Source organism: Centruroides vittatus, unplaced genomic scaffold (assembly GCF_030686945.1).
Source record: "Centruroides vittatus isolate TY-2023 unplaced genomic scaffold, ASM3068694v2 scaffold_3293, whole genome shotgun sequence".
NCBI lineage: Eukaryota > Metazoa > Arthropoda > Arachnida > Scorpiones > Buthidae > Centruroides > Centruroides vittatus.
In genome coordinates, this window is record NW_027122702.1 from 807,944 (window position 1) to 828,675 (window position 20,732).

At 30.1% G+C, this 20,732-nt stretch overlaps 1 protein-coding gene across 1 annotated transcript; it reads right to left on the minus strand.

The window, feature by feature from the left end:
- Positions 1-1,909: 1,909 nt before the first annotated feature.
- Syt7 (Synaptotagmin 7) lies at positions 1,910-19,821 on the minus strand. The gene is made up of 8 exons (XM_067286213.1): positions 19,652-19,821; positions 18,035-18,265; positions 12,071-12,143; positions 8,591-8,720; positions 8,374-8,490; positions 5,813-5,982; positions 3,379-3,487; positions 1,910-2,504 (listed from the first exon to the last, which is right to left on the minus strand). The coding sequence occupies exons 2-8, from the start codon at positions 18,247-18,249 to the stop codon at positions 2,197-2,199; spliced, it is 1,122 nt and encodes a 373-aa protein (XP_067142314.1). The 5' UTR covers positions 18,250-18,265; positions 19,652-19,821; the 3' UTR covers positions 1,910-2,196.
- Positions 19,822-20,732: the final 911 nt, after the last annotated feature.

The following is a 20,732-nucleotide window of genomic DNA, read 5'->3' on the forward strand; positions in this document are numbered from 1 at the left end:
AGACCAAAATTAGATGTCTTCAATAACCACACTTCTCAATCAGGGCCATCAAGGGGAAAGCTAGGAACCTTTTTCCGGATCCAGAGAAAACTTAGGGCCTGTAATGGTTTCTATACCTATAAATTAAGCGGAGGTAATTTACATGGGGGTCGGGGTAGAGCGGGCCCTATAAAAGGGGCCCGATTTACTACCGAGCCCCATACCAAACTTTCGACGATCCTGTTCTCAATAGGCAGTAAGGAAACGTTACATAGTAGTCTCGAATTAATGAACGTTACTAGTTAAATTTTTTGAGGATGGCATTCGTAATTTAAATGGGGGACCTCGCCTTATCCTCAAAATCCCTACGCTGTAGTCGTTTTAGCAAATCAGGCTGTTTGTACGGCTGTATCTACAATATATTGTATGAAAAGCTCTTTAGTATTGGAGCAGAGCATTATTCATCTTAGGTTACAAATCGTTACATCCGGCCGAAAGGCGTGTAACATTCGACATTTCCCTAAAGCACAATATACAGAATATCGTTACACGATTCCAAATTATCTTCAGATTTTGATGTTTTTCTACTTCTAAATATTTAAATTACCCTCGAGAATTGATCAATATATAACTTTTTTTAATGTCTAAAAATATGAAAATAAGTGTAAAATTTTAAATTTCTTTTCTATTTACCTTAAGTTAATATATATTATTTTAAAATCTATAAATGACAGTCTTCTGAGTTCTACAAAAAGTAATTTAGAAGCAATATTGGAAGTGGATATTTCTATATATTCGATTTAATTTGATTGATATTTTTTCCTCTAATTCATATTTTATGAAATAGGAAAAAAATCAATGTTAAGAACGATTGAAACATGAATTTTGAATTATTTTGATGAGAATTCCGTAAACATTTGATTTATTTGTACGTCTGTTTGTCTATAGGTCTCTCTGTTTTAATATAAATATTGAAAAAAAACTATTTTATTATAAAAAATCCTATTTTCAAACAATGATACACATCGATTTTCGAAATAATTCAATAATAGAAACAGAAATTATTGATATTTTTTCAATCAATAACGTTAGTGCTAGATTTTATCCTGAAGAAAATTTGATCCCAGTCGAAGAAATTCCAATTTAAACGATTATTACTGGTATTTTACTAACTTTTCTAAAATAATAAAAGAAAACTGATTTTACTGAATTCGGTATTTTTTATCGCGATGAAACTGCACACATAAGTACTGACCCTATAAAATTTTACCTTCAGATTATACATATACATATAAAAATAAATAAACGAGTTGACAATAACCATTCCTTGGTATTATAGCCAAAAAGAAATGTTGTATTTTACTTTTCTTCACCCTTCGATGGAACCGCCATGAAGTATGATGAAGTGAATTACTGTTTATCTCCCTAAAGTCGTTCGTAAAAATCGATAGGTTTACAATTAGTGAAGGAAGTTAGTTCCTGCACCATTGCAAGGCGCAGTTTACTTTAATAGTTCCAAAAAAGAGAAATTTCCTTCCTGTTTATCCTGATGCAACGTTTCTTTTTACCAAAAATCCGATTTGTTGCATCAAAGAAGAGTTTGCAATGGAAGCAGAAAGCAAAGATCTTTTATTAAATTATGTGGAACATGACATCTCTCCAAGGAACCAACGCTTTTGTTGAAAATTTGATAACGTGTAGCGCGATTCGATTAAAAATTCTTATAAAGATAATTGCATATTCATTAATTTGATAACCCAATCATTTTCTCTGTTATAAACTCGATAAGCAAAAATTATAGTTTACATACCGAATTTACTTGCAGCTGTAAATGTAAGTTAAACATTCAAACGTCCGTCATTAGTACAATTTTTTTTCCCAAGATTTTCCTGGAGCAAAAATTAATCAGAGAAATAAACCAAACCAAAGATTGCATTTCCAGTTTATTATTGGTCAATATATTTTTCTATAACTACTACAAAGACTAAACAAATACTGTACATGAGGATATAAGTGCATTTGGGACATTTTTTGCAGAACGTCGATTTTGCACATCATTTTTTTTTAATTTATTTTCTCTTGTTGTTTTTAATTTTTCGCGTGGTCGTGACATAAAAAGGATCATTTTTTTGACATGACAAATATACTGAAAACGCGTTGCTTAGGGAATTCTACCTAAACATATTCAAATTTCTTTTCTTTTTTTTAAATTTGATTTTAGACAGGTTTTAATTTATGCCATCTTCTAGTGAATGTTCTGGGACTGCTCAGCATCTCGTTCCAATGCTTTGTCTCGTTTATGCCGCTACGCGATGATAAAACCAAGCATCCTATTGGTTCGTTTCTGCCAATCGAATCGTAATCCATAACTGTTATAACCAATGAGGTTTCTCGTATATGCTCCCAGGGTACAGAAAATTGAAACGTTTCGTTGAATACTGGATTTAAAGATCGTTTCATGATTACAGTCTTTTTCTTCTCTAACCGTTTATCTCCTCTGTGTAACCATATCTTGACGTAAGGATCTGAAAATTAGAGAAATAAAAGTAATTTATCAATCGAAATTTGACAATTTTAATATTGTTCTTTGAATCTAATTTAACGAAAATAAACTGGCTCTAATATTACAAATATATCAAAGCATCATCTAGACATACACAAGCTAAACGACGAGTCACAGATTAGGACCTAATACTATGAAGATATAGTTCACGGTCTCACGATTTTAAAATCATTTAAAAATACCTCATATATTATAGTTTAGGACCAGCCTAAAGTCTAAATCCTACCTTGCATCTAGGATTTTATTTGTTATTTTTACTTTTAACTCTCAGCCCTGTGGACACCAATATGGCTTTTTTTTATTTTAGAAAGCTTTTATGGGTTCGGCCAGATCCACAATGGGGTAGCCGGATGATGAGGAGGGCCCAACATACCCAACGACCTACTCCCGAAAATTCCTTGGGTTTTTGGACCCGTCCGGATTCGATCCCGGATCCCCAAAAGCGGTAGGTAGCCACCTTGACCGCTCGTCCATCGGCCGTTTATAGGATTGTATTAAAATTTTACGCTAGGTAGGCGTATATAAAATTCAATTTATAATTTTACCATTCACTAGATAAAATATACATGTATATATGTTTAATTTACTGTAGAGAACTCGGTTATAAATGTGAAACGTCAACTCGAAACACCAGATATCAATTTTAAATGAAGATAAAGAGTTACTATTTTAGTATATGAAAAGCATGAAGATCTTTCATTTTCTTACGTTTTATTCTTTTTTATTAAATTCCTTTCGACGAAACTTTTTCATTTAAATATTTTAAAAATAGTTTTCAACTCTAAAATCCCTAAGTTTACGGTAAGTAAATGCATTTAGATGCATTACTGACTCACCTGAGGATCCGGTAATATCTTTGATTTTGAGGTTTCGTGCTTCTATGATGCAAACTGTTAGTTCACTGGTTCTAGGCGTGTAAGAGAGCGAAACAAGCAATTCTCCCAACTGTAATAATCAAGATTTTATAAATGAATGCCATTAAGAGATAAGAAGGATCATATGCTACCAATTCCGCCACAGTTAATCAATACAAAAGAACAAGGTGACCCTTACATAAATATATCGATCCTACTGTCTTTTAAACTAACTAAAATGGTTCTAAAAAAATAAATAATGATTTTAGAACCATTTTAAAAAACTCATTAAATGTAAGAGAGTAAGTTATAATTATTTCGGAGAATGTAAAGAAAAAGTAACAAAAAATAAAGAAAGCTTTTGCTATTTTTAAAACTCGGTTGCAATTTAATTGTATTAAGAGTCAGCACACAAAATATAATAATAATAATTTGAAAATATTCTTTAAATGATGAAAGAATTTCATTTTACTTCGAGCGGTTGTTTAATGGTTCCATATCCAACCAAGCAGAGTAGCATAAAATTCCAGAATAGGCAGAAAATTACATGTTTTTCAACTAGTTGGCGATTTAAATGTCGAATATTGTCAAAGAACCGCTTGTGATCCAAAAAAAACTGTGCTGAATATTCGCTATTTTCTACATCTCTTGCAAATTTAATACATAGAAAAGCTAGAAAAATGCCGACTATATTAAATTTTAAATTTTTTATATTCGATTTTGTTTTCTGTTTCGTAATATAATAGTTTGAGTGTAGGAAAGTCGCTAATTTTCTAGAGCTAACGTTATTCCATAAAGAATCATTGCCTTAGGGAGAACACCCTAATCATCATCCAAATCGGATATTTATCTTATTGCTGGTAATAGCATAAAAATAAGTTATTTGTAGCCATAGAGATGTATTTCTTCTACACGAAAATGAAATAATGTTGTGAAGAAAGTAAGAAAATAATTTAATATAATTAAACTACACTCTTCTCTCATGAGTGCATGGTAGTTTCGATAATGAGATTACAATCTATCTTATATATACTTGTATATATATATATATATATATTATATATATATAAGATGAGATACTTCAGTAAGAAGAGCAAAGTTTGTTTTAACAAAAATATAAAAATCTTCAGATGACTTCTACAGCTTCATTAGTGAATAAAAGTTTTTCTCGCCTCCGAACATCAAAGATTATAAAAATAAATGGAGGAGGAGGGGAAGGAAGAAGATGAAAACTTCTTCCTTTTCTAATAACTCGTGAAAATAACAGAGAAAAAACTAATTATAATAATAAAAAATAAAATAAATTAATTATAAGTGTCAAAACTTATTATATTTAAATTTCTGATATAACGAAACGTCTGTCTATTACGCTCTATATATAAAGAAGTATTTAGTGTAGGAAAATGAAAATCGGTATATTTTATTTCTATAAATGAAAACATTTCACAAAATCAATTCTAATATTCCTCAATTATTTTAAAACAACCTGACGACCGTTTACAGCAACATCAATGCAGAATTTTGATTAGAAATGTGTTTAAAATCAATATAAATCTGTTTTCAAAAATATTTTTTAGTATTTAGAATTTAATGAAAATACCAAAAAAAACCCCACAAAACTTATAAGTTTTAAGCATAGATTACATATTTTTAATGAAAAATTTGTTAGTGGATTTTTGTTAAATTAACGATCACGCCATAATAATAAAAAATATTGATATTTTAATTGTAGAAAAATTCCTTAATGGAAGGCAAACTATTTTTATCTACGCTCGACATTTAAAAATTAAACAGCAGCAGTTCAACAGATTCGCACGACGCCATAAATAATATACTTCACAAGCAAAAAACAGCGTTATATAAAAGCTAGTGTATGGTAATTTATTTATTAGAACTCTCTAAAAATTCCAAATGTATGATTAAAAATAAGTAATTTATTACTTCATTAGTTCATTCAACAGATTAAAATCTATATAATTGTATGTTTAAATAACCGCAGCAAGAATTCACTAGGGGTTTAATACGGGAGATTAAACTGAACAAGTGATATTTGGATTAAAATGGTTGTTGTAAACATGTAAGTTAGAGAAAAGAATTTTCTGTTTTTTAAAAAAATCCAGCGTGTTTATTTAAATAAAAGAAGCCAGAACGAGCGAGGGAATCAAGATTTTCCAGGTAAAGAATCTTTATCGATCGTGTAAAAATATGTAAAGTAGAAAAGAAAAATCGATATGGCAAAAATGGCTTCTTTAAAGAAATTTAGACGATTAGAACCATGTTTTTTTTTTTTTTTTTGCTAGACGTAGGACGAATTCAGACCGAAACGCCCTACACAATAACGTTTTTTCTTTCCTTTTTTTAAATTTTTTTTCTTTCAATCATATTGCAATCAAAATAATACTTGTACTTTGCTTACTTTAACTTTTTCGCTCGGTTGGATATTGAGGGAAAAGCTAGGCTTTTGAGTAAAATCCACTTGGTGCAAGGGAAAATATACTTCTCCAATTGAGTCATCTCGAGTGAAGCGGTCGTAGTCCAAAATGTGAAAGTGTAGGATGGACTTCTGTAGTTTGTGTAGCGGATAACCTATTGAAAAATACAGAAAAAAAAGTGAATGTCTTTTCGGTAAATATAACTAGAGTGATCTTGAAATATTTTATTTGAATTTTAAAAGTCAACAAGAAACTCCATTGCTTTCACCAATGCAATTGATAAGATGATGTATAGCACGCTATGATAGGATTTTGTGAATATATAACTTTAAGACTTTGATAAGCTGTCGAAAATTCACACTTTTAACTCTAAACGATATGAAAAATGGATATTTACAATTCAGATATTAAATTACAATATATTGATCCTGGGATCCACCAGGATGATAATTGCTCACGTTTAAAGTTGGCAGCCGATTGTGTCGACACGTTGCATCCGATTTAATTTTCATATCTCTTAAATAATATATATTTTTTTTAATTTGAAAAAGTTTGGTAATTTCGAATAATTAATATTAAATTAGAATATCGATAATTGATTAAAGTGAAAACTTTTTATCTATATTTTTAATCATTATTTAATTTAAAATTATTTCTACACAGTATCCCTCTAGTGGTCATTTCAAACTTATATGCTGTAAAACACAAATTAATTTAGGGCTAATAGAAAAATATTTTCGATTTGTTTACTTTCTTTTCTATTTTATTCGTGTATTTTTCTTAATTTTGATCTTTCACACAAAAGAATAGAACAAAAATAACCGTTATTTACAATAAGTAGCCCTCTAGTAGCCAGGTCAAAGTTAGGAGACGCGGACTGATTAATATAATGAGCGGTTGCGGTAATATATTTATTATTTTGGACACAGACGATTTTTTTTTTAGGATAAACTGTATTTTATTACTCATTTTATTTCAGAGAGATATAAATAAATTGATTCGTTCACGTAGTAGAATAAAACCAACAAAACGATTTCCGGAAGAAATAACAGTTTCTCCAATAAGCAAACCGCCGACAAAAGCTGTTTCTAAATAAATGACATTGTTTATTGAACAATAATAATGTCAACCAGATTGAAATCAAACAGTAATCTTTATCATTCATTTAATATGTTACAATAAAGATTTGTTTTCTACTAAAAACGTTTAAAATTTTTAAAATTCCTTCAACTTGCGGGAATCAAGATGGCTTTTTTCATGGATTTGGCTACATCTACAATGGAAGCAATGGGGCCTATCCAGGGCTCTGCTTATCGCCCGACAAAAGTAAGGAACGGATTAATTAAATAACCCTGTTGGTTCATTTAACACTAGAGCAGTGTTTCCCAACGTGGGGCCCACGCCCCACAGAGGGGCAATTTGATTGTTAAGGGGGCAATTCGAAAATGGACTCGTCCAGAGTTTAAGTTAACCGTATAGCCGCTGTATGCCATATTTATTATAAATATTGATTTAAGTTAGTTTTTAATTTTCTTTGTTCTTTGTTTCCCTTTCCTTCTAGAACTTCCCTTTATAACCCTTTTCCCTTGGGGTGGGATTAACAATTTTGGGAACCACTGAGAACAAAGAGATGAACAAGGCCCTGAGGCCGGTGAAATAGGAGAAAGGACATTCTTTGCCCAGACTTCGAGGTGGGCAGACGTGAGTTGTGATGTTCCAGGTTGCGTTTGGCAATGACTGGAAAGTGCAAAAGACTTTGATGAAAGGATTGGGGTTACAATAAAACAGTGTAGCAATTAAGTGCAAGAAAAACTTCAACGAACACGACAATGACAGACCTTCCAAAAGAGTTCAACGTATATGTTGGGGCATAAGAATTTTAGAAAGGCTTAAGTGGGGCATAGCACAAAAAAAAATTGGGAAACACTGCACTAGAGCATCTCAGTGGTAGTTGGTAAAACCTGGTGATATTTCCATAAAAACTTTTGAGATTCCGATCCGAACTCGACTCTTGATCCTTCAGAAAATGCCAGGCTGACGTCTTACGCACTTTTTGTATCGTTAACCTTTTTCTCTACTCAAATGTACTAAAGACACTCGAATTACACGGATGAAACATAAATAATTCATTTAAACCAATGTTTTTGTATTTTTATATTACTTTTTACCTAAAATAGACCTCAATTAATGCAGTTGCTTATTTTTTGATGACCTTGTCTCTTCATTTTTTATAACTATCGGCTGTTCAAAAGAACTATTGAATGAATAATTAGAAGAAATAAGAAATTTTGGAGGCAAGAACATCTATAAAAATGAATAAATTAAACGATAAGAAATAAAAATTTCACGCCGAAGGAGCGCTTTCATAGATCCTTTTTTTTAAAGTTACTTTTCTAAGAAATATAAAGGCAAAATAACGTTAAAATTGAAGATTTTTCTGACCGAAACTGTAAACTTTTCAATTTTATATAATTCTTAGACATTTCTTTATATTAAAAAACGGCAAAAATATTTGAATAGGAGTTCTAGAAGATGATTAATTTACCTTCAAAATGAAAAGTTTCGTTCCAGCGAGGATTTAATGTTTTGTGTTTTACTTTTGTCTCCAGTTTATTCTTCTTATCTGGGAGTAAACACACTCGAACATAAGGATCACTCGTTCCTAGAAAAATAAAGAAAACAAAGACATTGACTATCAATTCCCATGTTTAAACCTAAAGAAAATAAGAAGAATAAACACATTTACATGCAACAAGTATCACCTGATAAGTCTTTAGCTGGTAGGCCATTAGCATGCAGGACCTTTATCATAAGATTCGAATCGGAAAAATTATATTCTAAACTGAAATGTATCTGGCCGGCACTCTCTCCTGAAGAATTACCAAAGGTTTCCTAAAATAGTAAATTAAATATAAAATAGTTTCATATGTATAAATATTTGTAAGCAATTATTAATCATGTCAATAATTAAAATTCTTCAAATGATATAATTAAAAATTCTTTACGTAACTTTTAATTTTACAAAATATTTTTATAAAAAAAATTAAAAATTAATTAAGCAATTAATTTTATTAATTTTTATAATATATTTTAGTAAAGCAGGAGTTTTATTGATTTTCAAATGTAGAATTGAGGATATGACATATTCAAGATACAAGGAATATTAAATCAGTTTTATCGATTTATTCATTTAAAAATAACTCGTTTAATCTAATTTAATTATAAACAATTAAAGAATAACTGTTTAAGTATTCATTATTTACATATTACTTATAATAAAACAAAGTTAGGACACGAAATTAGGAGAATGGATTGAGCAATTTTTGGTTGAGCTCATTATAAAATCGTTGTAATTTAGAAAATGTTTAAGTAAATATATTCATTTATCAAGTAAAATTGTTAAATTGCGTTATAAATATATCAAAATTTTAATTTTAAATCATTTTAAATTATTATTTCAATTAATTTTCTTTTAATATATGCCAAATTTTGTAAATTTTGAAGGAAAATTATAATCAAATCACTAGTAGAGTATAATTTCGGTTCCCTTCAGTTAATTTGATTGATAGCTTAGGTTCTTTCATAATATGTGATTGGATTATAATGTGATATATATTATTTAAATAATAATTCAATGTTTAATTCCATTATAAGATGCGTAGGTACAGACTAAACTAATGAGGAATCCAAAAGTTTCGTTTCATAAGTTGTTTTAGCCCTTAGGAAATTTTATATACTTAAATTTCTTTATTGATTATTCTAAAACACATCTTGAATTTTGAAATAATATAAAAAATATCCGCAGTTACCGATCTAGATTATTATATCATACGCTTAACTAACTACAATTCAAGTGTTATCATCAATACTTGGCGTCGTCCACTTACCGAAACGCATGGAATGTTAGAGAAGGTATCAAATTATATGCCGATCGGGAGTCTGATTATCATAATCACGTTAAATTTGTGTTTGAACTCGGAGCATACATTCAAACTCCTTCATGTTTAAGATTTATGAGGCCGTGGTACGGTTCATTACGGTTGATTCGATATACCTTTGACAGGATGCCTTCTTGCCTATATATTCATTTCAATATATTTAATACACATATATCTTAGTTTACACAGCTTATTTTAGTTTTAGAAAGGACGATTTTATTTTTCTTTTAAGCAAAACAGATAACAACGGTAGCTATAACGAGTAAATGCGTGTTATATGCATGAAGAATCATGATATAAGCCACGCCATTGTTGTAACGATAAAGAATGTATTCCAGACTGTCATACACAGTTAATAATTTTCTTTAGGCGTGTAACCTATGACATAAATCCTATTTACGATAAAGTATCTATATTCCACTTCTAATAAGTCGTAAAGATTTGCAGGATCGGATTTGTTTTTTGTTGTTGGATTTGAAGCATCTTCAGAGGATTCGCTGAAGAAGAGCCATCGTGAGGGAGATACCAAGTAGGAAATTGCAACACTGGCTCAATATTTATTTATTTTTTGACTCGATATTGTTGTTGTAGTGTACAGTTATTTGAATTTCAAGCGTGGGACGTGTACGGGAAGAATTCTTTATTATAAAACGGGAGCAACGTGCTGTGAGATACAATTGATATGAATGCATCGATCTTCGGTAAAGATAATCAACTGCTATCTCCCATTGTTGGTGGGTGCTTAACTTATGGCCTTAAGTTAATTCATCCCCTCCTTCGACCAAACACTTAATAAGCTCGAAATATATTTTGGCCGGCGAGTTCATTATAAAAGACATAATCTAAACCGATCGACACACCTTACAGGCTTTTTACGACAAATTTATGCGGCTTGGAGTGGATGATTCTTTAGTTATAATTAACACCTCTCTTATTTATTAAGTAATTAATTTAATATTATAAACTGGCAAATTATTCATATTTAAGGATTATAAATGAGTGGCACATTATTAATGTGTTTAATATTCAGTTTGTAAGCCGACAAAGGAATTAACAAAGGAGAATAAATAAACTAGAATATTTTACTTTCAAATTGCTTTTCCGGCTTAAAATGAATGTAAAAAGCATTATTTTAATTTAATTTTGTTATTTTTTTAAGTTATTTTACGTAAGAAAAGAAAAAAATGCCACCATTTTGATTGATTAAAAGGTGATGCCAACTGCTTTCAACTAGTAATGCCCGTCTGTTTGTCTGTCTCTTTGCCTTTGTTATACTATTTACGTAATAATATGGCCATTTAGTAAAGAATTTTATCGAATTTTAATCGATTTTACACGAATATTTGACAAGGTTTTGATATTAAAGGTACTGCACTTATTAATTTACTTAAGTATCCAATTATAGAAATGGAATTTGTGACATTCTCCTCTTCCATACCTCATCGAATATTCCTGTTATTATTATATTAAAATCATCATAATAATCATTATTCTCTGTTTACAAATATTTAAAAGTATTCTCGTCATTATAATCTTTTAAAATCCTCTTTAAATAATATATTATATTATGTTTATTATTTTAAAATGAATAATTATTTATCACTTTTAATCAATTTTTTCGAAATTTAAATATTTTTTAAAGAAATTAAATTAATATTTCCACCAGAAATTTGTAAAGAAACGCGTTTAACGCGAAAAACATATACACCTCGATTTAGCGCCACTCGAAATTGGCACTAAATCGAAATACCTCAAACAATAAGAATGGGATCTATATAATAATGTCGTTTATTACACGAATTATACTTAATATTTACGTGGAATATTCATACGCGTGTATTAATTGGCGTTATCATGAGGGTGGCGTATTTGGGAGCGCTATATCGAGGTCGAGGATTTATCACGACGATTAGCTATGGAAACCATTGTTTAAAGGTGTTATACTTAATATTATTAAGTAAATTTATTAAATATAACATTTTTAAAACGTTATATTCATTTACAAATGTGGAGAAGATGCCTAAAAAACGATCGATAAGAAACAAATATCTGAGAGATGCCCTTGAGCAGAGATGCCTTAGGAGTTGACAACAATTTTTCTTTTAATAATATTAAAAAGCACACATACTTTTTTCATTATATCAGGGTAGAAAAAATATCTAAAAATATTTTAATTTTAACTTCAAAGCATCTTCACAGTCAATAAACTTAAACAGTGAATAATTGGAAAAGAATTTTTAAACAGAGACTTAAAGTTTTTTTCTTTCGTTGATGAAAACTTTAAAAAAATCGAGATGCACTTACTTCGAGGCTTGGTAAAAGCGCTTGTAAGAAAGCAATTGGTCCAACATCTTCTTCTTTGTTTCCGTTGTGTACTCTACAGGAGAGCGAAAAAAAATTCTTTCAATTATTAAAGGATGAAGAAGAAGAAAAGAAGGAAAAGAAGAATGAGGAAGAGGAGGAAGATGAGGGAAGATGAGAACAAAAAAGGCAAAGAAAAAGAATGAGAAGAAGAAGAGGAAGGGTGAGGAGGAGGAGGAAGAGGAGGAAAGAGTACGAATAAAAAGAAGGGGGAGGAGGTGGGAAAGAATAGAGAGGAAAAGTAAGAGGAGGGGAAGAAGAATGAAAAAGGAGATGGAGAAAGAAGAGAAGAAGAAAGAAAAAAGAGAATTATAATCGAACAAAAGCTATATATTACAATGATATAATTATGTATTGGTTTCGGCTTGTTGATATGAAAAAAGATATTAAGAGAAGAGCACATTTATGAAGAGAGAAAATCCTTCTAAGATAAGAAGATAAACTTCTTTAAAGGAAAAGAGTAGAAGATTTAAGAAACAGTCGGATATGTCAATCAGAAAGGATCAATAAAGAGGTGGAAGATAGCAGGATAAAAAAGATAGTACAGTTGTATAGAATATATGTAGTTAAAAAGTCAAATTAAGTAAAGAAAAATCCTCTTTATACGGAATAGAATATAATAAATATTATAATTTCCTTTATTAATTTAATATTTAAAACAATAATGAATAAAATAAAAAATAGTATATTTTATTCTAAAATTTAATAGGAAAATAATTTAAAAAATGGATTTATTTATGAATTTTTAACTGATTTCCTTTAAAAGAAAGGAAAAAATAAAGGAACAATGCTGATAAAGAGGAAGAAAATTAGAGTTTTGCTCTTACTACTAAAGGTGAAACTATTTAATAATTTACTTGTTTGTTTCCTTTATTTGTTTAATTTATTAATTAAATATTTTAAATAAAAGAAAGAAGCAAGCCGCATAGAAGATTAATAATATAAATAATACATTTTACACTAAAAAATAAAGAAAATAATTTTATTATGAATTATTAACTGAATTCCTTTAAAAGTAAAGGCATAATAATAAGAATAAAAGAAGAAAATGGCCAGTTTAACTCTAAGGAATGTAATTAAAAAATTGTTTACTTATTAATTATCAATTTATTTGCTGGAAATAAATTTAAAATTTATTCTAGCAAATAAACTTTAAAAAAACCCGATTTTTTTTCTTAATTTACAAAGGTTTATTTTATTAAATTTAACGAGTTCGTACTTGTATCTCGCTTTTTGTACTATACTTTTATGAAGCGATGTAAAATTCTGATCATTATCGTCTTACATTTTATACATTGACATGGAAGACGGAGAATACACGATACAATATATTAAAGTAAATTCGCTTTACGTTATATCGATTAAATTTAGAAAGGTTTGGAAGACGTGATTAACCGAGAATACAAATGTTATCTGTCATAGACGGAAAAGAGAAAATGGTAATGATGCAGAAGAGGGGAGAAAATGCCGTACGTCAATATAATAAATCGCTAGAAAATACTATTATCGGATTGTTATTTGTATAATGGGGATGCGTTTTAAATTTGTCATTCGCTGAGTAACAAATAACGCTTCCTGCCACGTGCGAAGGTTTAAATGTGAATTAAAGGGTGTTAAATTATTTAAAAATTGAAGAATTTTCGTTGAAAGAGATTCTGGTGGTAATATAATAAATTTTATGCAACTGTAGATCGAACCTGTAAACAACGGACACTGGGGGACGTAGCCGTTGTTTGGAGGTTCGACTGAATATTTTTAAGTATATTTTGTGAATGGCCTACCTTTTTTGATATATATATGTAGCTTATATCTTCTATATTTTAGTTATATTATAATGCAGGCTCGTATAGAGAGAGCCAGTAGAGTCTTTGATTCGAACTCGGAAACTATCAAAATTAGCGTTTTATGTAAAAATATACGAAAATTATCTAAATAAAAAATATTATTTTAAATAAATAAAGACAGATCAGTTTTATATTTGCTTTATTTATTTTATTTTTATGGGTTTCTGCTTTATTTACGCATTTTTATGGCTTTTGTAGTGGAGCGGAATCCCCACATTTGTGACTGATCTACGCATCATCTCCCTCCTCTCAATCCCCAAATTTGAATGCTAAATTTATTTTTGGTTTGCATAATTATTGAATAGCTAAAGAATTCTACAACATTCTGTGTTTTTATCCTGTTTTTAATTAAGATAAACCTTGGTAACTCAATAAAATTGAGATTAAACTCCTGAAAACAGACATCTGTTACGTAAAATTTTCTAAAAGAGAAGCGAGAGGGAAGAGATGGAAAAAAAGAGAGAACAGCGAGAGAGAATAGAGAAGAGAGATCGAGGAACAGAGAAGGACAAGAGAGAATAGAGAGGAGAGAGAGGAGCGAGATCGAGAAAGAGAAGAGCGAGGAGAAAGAAGAGCGAGGAGAAAGAAGAGAGAAACTGTCATCTTTTCATTATCCACATAAAGTAAACTCGCTAGATATTTTTTTTATTAAAAAAATATGTAAACCCTAGATACATTTCTCTGCAAATAAATTTAAGAAAAAGTCACCATCTTGATATTTCGAAAGGTCTTAACTGAATTCTTTGATATGTTTACACACTTCGAATTACTTAAGAAAACAACAAGAGACTCTTGATTAATTTAACTACTTTTGTAATTTTTATATCAGAAAAAGTATCCAAAAAACAATTAAATTTTCATATTCAAAATCCGAATTTTCAGCAACAAGATATGCTTCTTCAAATATTTAAACGAAAGATCTACATCATCTGACTTTAACATTTTAAAATCGGGAGAAATATATCTTTAAATCAACGTATATAATCTAAACGAAGCTTGCAATTTACATAAATAAATTGATAAAATTATATTCTAGATGCATTTATTTTATATAAATATTAAAAAAAAAGACATCTTAGAGAGTTAAAATTGAATTCCTCGACGCGAATTAAGTTCAATTTTTAATATGAAAAATGCTCACACACTCGGAAAAAATGGAGAAAATTACATTTCCTCGGTTTCTTTACTCAGTTTTTTTTATTTTTAATTAATTTAGGAGTCGGCAGCATTCAGTTATCATTAATTAATTTTAAAAAATGGCGGTTGTATTTGTTTTATTACGTTGTTTGCCGCGGAACTGTGACGCACTTACACAGTAACACACACAAGTATTATGGAGTACACTAAGAGGATTTAGGGAAAATACCCACTTACTCTGTATGACCTTAATGATTATCGGAATCCTGGAAAGTATGTGACTACATTACTGAGTAATTTTAAGTATGCAAGTGTTCTTAAGATGATCATTAAGCAGAATAGGGAAGTTGATGGAGTGATTCTATCAAAACACGAATAATTTGGTTGGAAATTTTGTAGGAAACAAAAAGACAAATTAATAAATAAAATTCCATTTTTATAAATATTTTAAATTGGATTGATTCAAAGCCGAAACGTTTCTTTTATTAAATAAATAATACGAAGTAGTCGGACTTTAAACGTTATCGACGTCTTTGAATATTGGTTGAAGTTTAGATAAAAAATTATATTAAATTCTTCTAGAAATGTTTAAATTCTTTTAAAAAAAGTCTTATTTTTACAAATTTAATTTCGAATTTTTCATTTCTTTCATATATTTTAATAGTGTAAAGTTTAGTTTAAGCTCGGTGACGCTTATAGAAAAGGCACATTCTTCAGAATTATATTCAGTTACGATTAAAGAAACGGCAAATTTTTCGAAATTATATTCAGTTACGCTTACAGAAGTTAAATTTTTCGTAATTACATCGAGTTACGCTTACGTAAAAGCCACATTCTTCGGAATTACATCGAGTTACGCTTAACGAAGAGATTTTCTTGAAAAATGTCTTGAATAGACTCTATACAAACTGAATTTTCACTTGTAAGACTTCCAACTCTTCTTAACCTTTGCTTAAGTGACACACTTAAAAAGATTCCCGAATCCTTTTAAATCAACACTTAGAAATGTTAATCTTTTTGTAGATATAAGCATTTATATTCAAAGTTATTTATTATAACATTTAATGTAATTAAGAATTTATACGGGAAGATGCAACTAGTCTTTGATTCTCAGAGGTGTAATTAAGTTAAATGTCCTCTTTTACTCCAATTCTGTCGGCTGTAAATATTTCGCCGATCGATTTTTCTTCTAATAAATTAAACCCTGTTTTATCTTTTATATATTCTACCGTCATAAATTTAAAAGCTTCGTTGATGACAGCTGTTTTTCCCAAATTACACCCCTTTGTTGCTCCGTAAATACACGAGATAATGGCCATCAACCCGTATCATTTTTAGAGCCAACTCCACCCAAATATAACCATTATATTAATCTAACTTACTGGTTTTAATAATTTCTGCTTGGTTTCGGTTAAATTCTTCGTTAAAAATGTATTATATTTAAGCTTTAATTTAAGATCAGATTGTTGTTTGTAAGTAGCTACAAGATATATTTTAAGACATTAATTTTGTTAAATATCACGCAAGGTTTGATGCGTTTAATTAGTAATTTGTGGGGAATGTAGCTGGAATTGAAGAAAGGAAGTGGAAAAAGTGATAATTTAGTAAATTATTTCGTGCCAATGGATGATAATTAGTTAGAGAAAAGTAAGGAATGCTCGCAGAAATGTTCGTGAAAGATAGGAAATTCTGGTGGAAGCGAGCGAGAAAAGTAAATAGTGCTCATTTAGCCAGCACGGAAGCTCATTTAACGAGTATTGGAAGCTAAATGGTGTTCATTTAGCGAGCACGAAAGCAAAACAGTGCTCATTTAACGAGGATAAAAACTAAATGGCGTTCATTTAACGAGAATAAAAGCTAAACTGTACTCATTTAGCGAGCACGGAAGCTAAATACTGCTCATCTATCCAGCATATAAAATAAAAAAACCCACGTTCACGAAAGCGAGCAAGAAAAAAACTGGAAGAACGTTCACAAAAGCGAGTAGAAACCATTCCAGCGCAACAACTTCGGTCGATTTCACACGTAAAAACGGCAACAGAACAACGTGACACCGACCATTTTCGAACAAATCACTTCCACGGACCCAACAATAATAAACTTTTCTATACGAAATCGGCGATTTGGCCGTGTAAATGGCAGCATTTCAGCTCGCTTCATACTAAAACGTGACAAACGATTTCACGCGCAAACGGAATTCTATCGAATTTTTAATTAATTTCAAAATATGTGATCTTAGAATGGCTTTCAATATGCAAATGAATCGGGTTCAAATGCTTTTAAAACCAAGGAGCTTTTAATTAAATTTCAGTATACTTACTCGGCGTTATTCCTGAAGCATGTAAAATAGGATTACAATTATAAACATCGCTCTTACAAATTAACATTAAGCAATCTTAAAATATATGCTTTTAAAATAAATAAAATAATTGAAAATGCTCGCATAAGCGCGTTAAAATTTCAATATGGAAATGGGAAATCGTAATTTAAAATAATAGTAAATTAATCGGAAGAACCGGAAGCTTTAATTTTCTATAATTTAAGCTCCCGATTCTTCCCATTAATTTACTATTATTTAGCTTTGGGATGCTTTTATTAAATCAAATTAAATTCGAAAACTCTTCTAAATTTCCAAGAGAGTGTAGAGATAAGAGAAGAGCATCGATTGGTTCATCCGCTTCGGTATAATTAACTTTATTACAATTGTAATCTTCCGATTTTCGTCATGGAGTCTCTAGCGTTACTACATTAAGCTCCCTTTAAAACCGTTCATTCTATAGGGTACGTGTTTCCAATATTGGTATACAACCGAATTAAATATGCCAAATTAAATTTAAGAGGAGCTTTAGAAGAGTTAAAAACTCTATAGAATCTAAGCTGGCACCTACACGTCGTGTGAAAGAATAGACTGACAAAAGAAACTCACAAGGATGTAGGCGTTACTGCAGTGGCTTGTCCTACACATTCGCTGACAGGAGTCTGTTGGAGTAATTGTAGAGGCTGTTGTTCCTCCGAATCTGGGAATTTGTTCAATTTTCGTCGTTTCCAATACAAAAAACAAAATCCTAACGTAACCACCACTGATACAGCGGCTGTAACGGTACCCAGCACGGCTGCTAATAGTATAGTAGAAGCACCCATAATTGGATCATCACCCCTGCAAAGAAAGAACGTTCGTCATTGTACTTCTCTTAAGACTTTATTAAACCCGTTTATCCGATCAGTTTTATTGTTTAGTTAATTAATTTCCGGTTTTTTCTTCTTTTATTTTGCTTCTTAATTATATTTTTCTGCTGGCAATTTAACTTGGAACAGCGTCGAACTGTAACGGAGAAACGGATTGGAAATCCCATTTCTCGACATAATTGTGTAGGAGATAAACTAGAAAATGCCGTATATTTCCCTAAAGACGTCCCAGAAACTAGATTTTTATATAATTATGAAGAATTTAAGCCTGTTTTTAGTAAGAATTTAACTAAATTACAATTTAAGTTAACAAAAAAAGAGCTTTAAAATCGCCTGTTTATCATAAGATTGTGAAGATTAATTTAGAAAAAACAAAAACAAAAAAAAAACAAAAAATCGAATTTTAAAATAAAATATCCACTATAAACTTTCATGCGTGAGAAATATTTTAATGATTCATACTACTGACAGATTATAAATTACTGAAAATGTATAAACGGTCGCCATAAGTCAAAACATCGACTTTTGACATAATGGATCCACGTTAGTGGCCTACCTTTGTGATTCTATCGACAGATTTAACGTTATCAGATTCAACAGAAATGTAAGAAAAATTAATTTACTAAATTTTCGAACGATATTCTCTATAAATTTCAACGTCTAAACCCCGAAAAGAATTAAAGTAAGGCAACAAACTGATGATGTTGTGGAGCGGGAAGATGAATCAATATGGAAAGGTGACGATGAAGCGTGTCATTTTAAACCCGAATTGAGTTATAAAACACATTCGGGTCTACTAAATACGTGGAAAACAGTACCAAGATCGGATTTTGTACGTTTTTAATACAGAAATAATTCGAAAATACGTAGAGAAAACACGCTTAATTTTAAACGGGTATCGCTAAATTACCTGTGGAGTGCGAAAATCAAATATTGTATAATAACGTTCAATTAGTAAAGTCTACTCAACTATCAGATAAGAAGAAATGAAAGGGGAAAACATGTAAAAAGCTTAATTGACAGCCTAGCGAGATTAGTTTTCTGGCAAGATAACCGAGATAAAACCATCTCGACCTCTATCCACATTTCTAATATACAGTATATATTTATTATACGCTACTTTTTCACGCGAAATAATTCATTTTTTACGTATAAACCGGCCAAAATACATCCTAATTACGTAAATATAACCCTTAGTAATTAACCTAAAATTTAAAATTAAATAATAAAACATAATCGGATCGTATAAAAGAGAATTAAAGAGAGGGAAAAAAGTATCCGCAAATCCCTGGAGTCATCGGCTTCCTCTATACAATTTCAAGGTTTTTACGTTTATAAATTTGAAAGAATAACTCACCTGTTAATTACTTATAATGATAGAAAAATAATTAATTGGTCCGAACCCTTTCCAATCCATACGCCACATTATAACCTTTTTAGTTTTAGAATTAAGTTGCGATTCGCTTCTCCGTCCGACCTACGTAAAGCCCACAACTCGGATAACACAGTTTCTGGCACCGATGGTAGCGACGTCGTGCGTCGGAAAAAACAACTAATATTCGGGGCTGTGTGTCAATAGGAGAAGTAGTGTTGCCCTTTTTTCCCCTCTCTCTCTGTTTATTATTCTTCCGATAAATTGTTTTTAATAAAGATTACATTCAATTAATGTCAAGTACATTCATTAATGTTTATATTCGCGTATAATTTTAGTCACGTTCGTCAGCCGCACTTGTCGTTCGCGTAATTTTTTTTCCCCGGCGTTCGGTTTTTTTTCTTTTTCTCATTTTAATTAGCTTATCGAGAAAAATTTATCGTTAATCTGACAGAAAATAATTTTTTTTTTAAATTCTGCAAATTTACTTATTTGTATTTTTTAAAATTTAAATTCGATTATAATTTGGAAGAAGTGTCGATTTTTAAGATATAAAACATTTTTTTAGGTGGCGCTAATAATCGCTAGCGCCACCTAAAAAAAAATGTTTAACGGGGCATCTCTGCCGGGTTATATTTGCATTAATTAATATAATTTATTTATATGAGGAAGCGGTCTTTTCTTGTTCTGTTGAACATTACCTGTATTAATTTTAAAAATAAGTAAATAAACTATATAAACTTAGTAAAAATGTTTTTAAACTCGTATATGAGGCATCTTTTCCTGAAGGTACCTCTTCCCAAAGGCATCTTTCCCCAAGGGGCATTTCTCCCGAACAAATTTCAAATGTCATTATTTTATCTAATTATTATATTTTCAAGCTTAATATTTATTAACTTAAAATATTAATGACTTCAAATCTCCTGCATTACTCAATATTTATCAAATTAATATCATTTCGTGTATTATAACGCTCTCTAAATTTACCAAAATTATAATTTGAGATTTAGAAAATCTCTCAGTAGATATTCCCGAGCTTATTTTAAATGTTTTCTTCTCTTAATTA

Coding starts and splice junctions, on each gene's coding strand:
- Syt7 (XM_067286213.1), bottom strand. CDS start 18,249: ATGGGTGCTTCTACTATACTATTAGCAGCCGTGCTGGGTACCGTTACA. Junction 8,491..8,590: donor ACCAGCTAAAGACTTATCAG/GTGATACTTGTT, acceptor TTATTTTTCTAG/GAACGAGTGATCCTTATGTT. Junction 2,505..3,378: donor AGATATTACCGGATCCTCAG/GTGAGTCAGTAA, acceptor TCTAATTTTCAG/ATCCTTACGTCAAGATATGG.